The following is a 1,356-nucleotide window of genomic DNA, read 5'->3' as shown; positions in this document are numbered from 1 at the left end:
ACAATATTTTACGACACTTATTTATAAAATAAATGATAACAACGCAAATGTTTTTTATTACAACAATATAGTAATTATATAAAAAATAAATATATTTTTCTTATTCCTCATCGCTACTGACATTTGATTCCTCATCGCCTTCCATATCATCACTATCTTCATCCTCATCATCTTTCTGGTCACACACTCCATCATTTTCTTTAAGGTATTGACAACCGTCATTTGCAATTTCTGTATCTGCAAATAGCAATATATTATTAAATATTTATTATATTATGCTAACATAAATTCACCCCCTTTAGGGTCTGAAAGTCATTTTTTAATTGAGTTTTAGACCTCCTTAAAATGCAAATATGTGTACCTGAATCTTTATCGTTCTGTAGATCAAACGTCACATCGATCAGTGATGTTTTTGAAAGCTTACAAAACTACTAACGATAAAATCTTTCGTCAAAAGGTCAAGAGTTTCGATGCATCTGCTTTACCACCTTGTCAATCAGAGCTCCGAGAACACATACTCCGAACAGCATATATTGCACAAATTTGGAGTAATGCTCACTTAAAAGAGCCTACAACATTATCCCCACTCGACTGTGGCTGGAAAGTGGATGAGAATGCAAGATATGATTTTAATTGGTTTAGTGGCGACCAATTGCCTCAGTCAATCGATGATGTGACGTTTGATCTACAGAACGATAAAGATTCAGGTACACATATTTGCATTTTAAGGAAGTCTAAAACTCAATTAAAAAATGACTTTCAGACCCTAAAGGGGGTGAATTTATGTTAGCATAATATAATAAATATTTAATAATATATTGCTATTTGCAGATACAGAAATTGCAAATGACGGTTGTCAATACCTTAAAGAAAATGATGGAGTGTGTGACCAGAAAGATGATGAGGATGAAGATAGTGATGATATGGAAGGCGATGAGGAATCAAATGTCAGTAGCGATGAGGAATAAGAAAAATATATTTATTTTTTATATAATTACTATATTGTTGTAATAAAAAACATTTGCGTTGTTATCATTTATTTTATAAATAAGTGTCGTAAAATATTGTTCGATACTAGTGCGATAGAATAATTCTCGCACGAGTGTAATTGACGAATGTGATGATGAATCGCAAATCAAGCATTTCGCGCGCTATTATCGAAAAGTATTATTGTTATAAATTATAAGTAAAAGTGAAATAAATTTAATTATTCAATGTTAAAAAAGAAAAAGGTCAGTTATTTGAAAAAAAAAATTTTTTAACTTTTGTTAATACCTATTATACTAGCAAAAATCTCGCTCGCTAACGCTCGCTCGTTGTTACTATATCATACGTTTAAATAATGGTGTAAGCTCA

The 1,356-nt window shown here is 30.9% G+C and overlaps 1 protein-coding gene across 1 annotated transcript; it reads left to right on the top strand.

Moving 5' to 3' along the window:
- Positions 1-400: 400 nt before the first annotated feature.
- LOC111692646 lies at positions 401-1,037 on the top strand. Its single transcript, XM_023456715.1, has 2 exons — positions 401-707; positions 832-1,037. The coding sequence occupies exons 1-2, from the start codon at positions 407-409 to the stop codon at positions 966-968; spliced, it is 438 nt and encodes a 145-aa protein (XP_023312483.1). The 5' UTR covers positions 401-406; the 3' UTR covers positions 969-1,037.
- Positions 1,038-1,356: the final 319 nt, after the last annotated feature.

This window comes from Anoplophora glabripennis, unplaced genomic scaffold (assembly GCF_000390285.2).
Source record: "Anoplophora glabripennis isolate ALB-LARVAE unplaced genomic scaffold, Agla_2.0 scaffold2385, whole genome shotgun sequence".
NCBI classification, from domain to species: Eukaryota; Metazoa; Arthropoda; class Insecta; order Coleoptera; family Cerambycidae; genus Anoplophora; species Anoplophora glabripennis.
Note: the sequence above shows the minus strand (reverse complement) of the source record. Positions and strands in the feature narration are given on the sequence as shown.

Bases quoted from the DNA above. Each gene is read 5' to 3' on its own strand.
- LOC111692646 (XM_023456715.1), top strand. From the start codon at position 407: ATGTTTTTGAAAGCTTACAAAACTACTAACGATAAAATCTTTCGTCAA. The intron at 708-831 runs GTACACATATTT...TGCTATTTGCAG, and splicing joins ACAGAACGATAAAGATTCAG to ATACAGAAATTGCAAATGAC.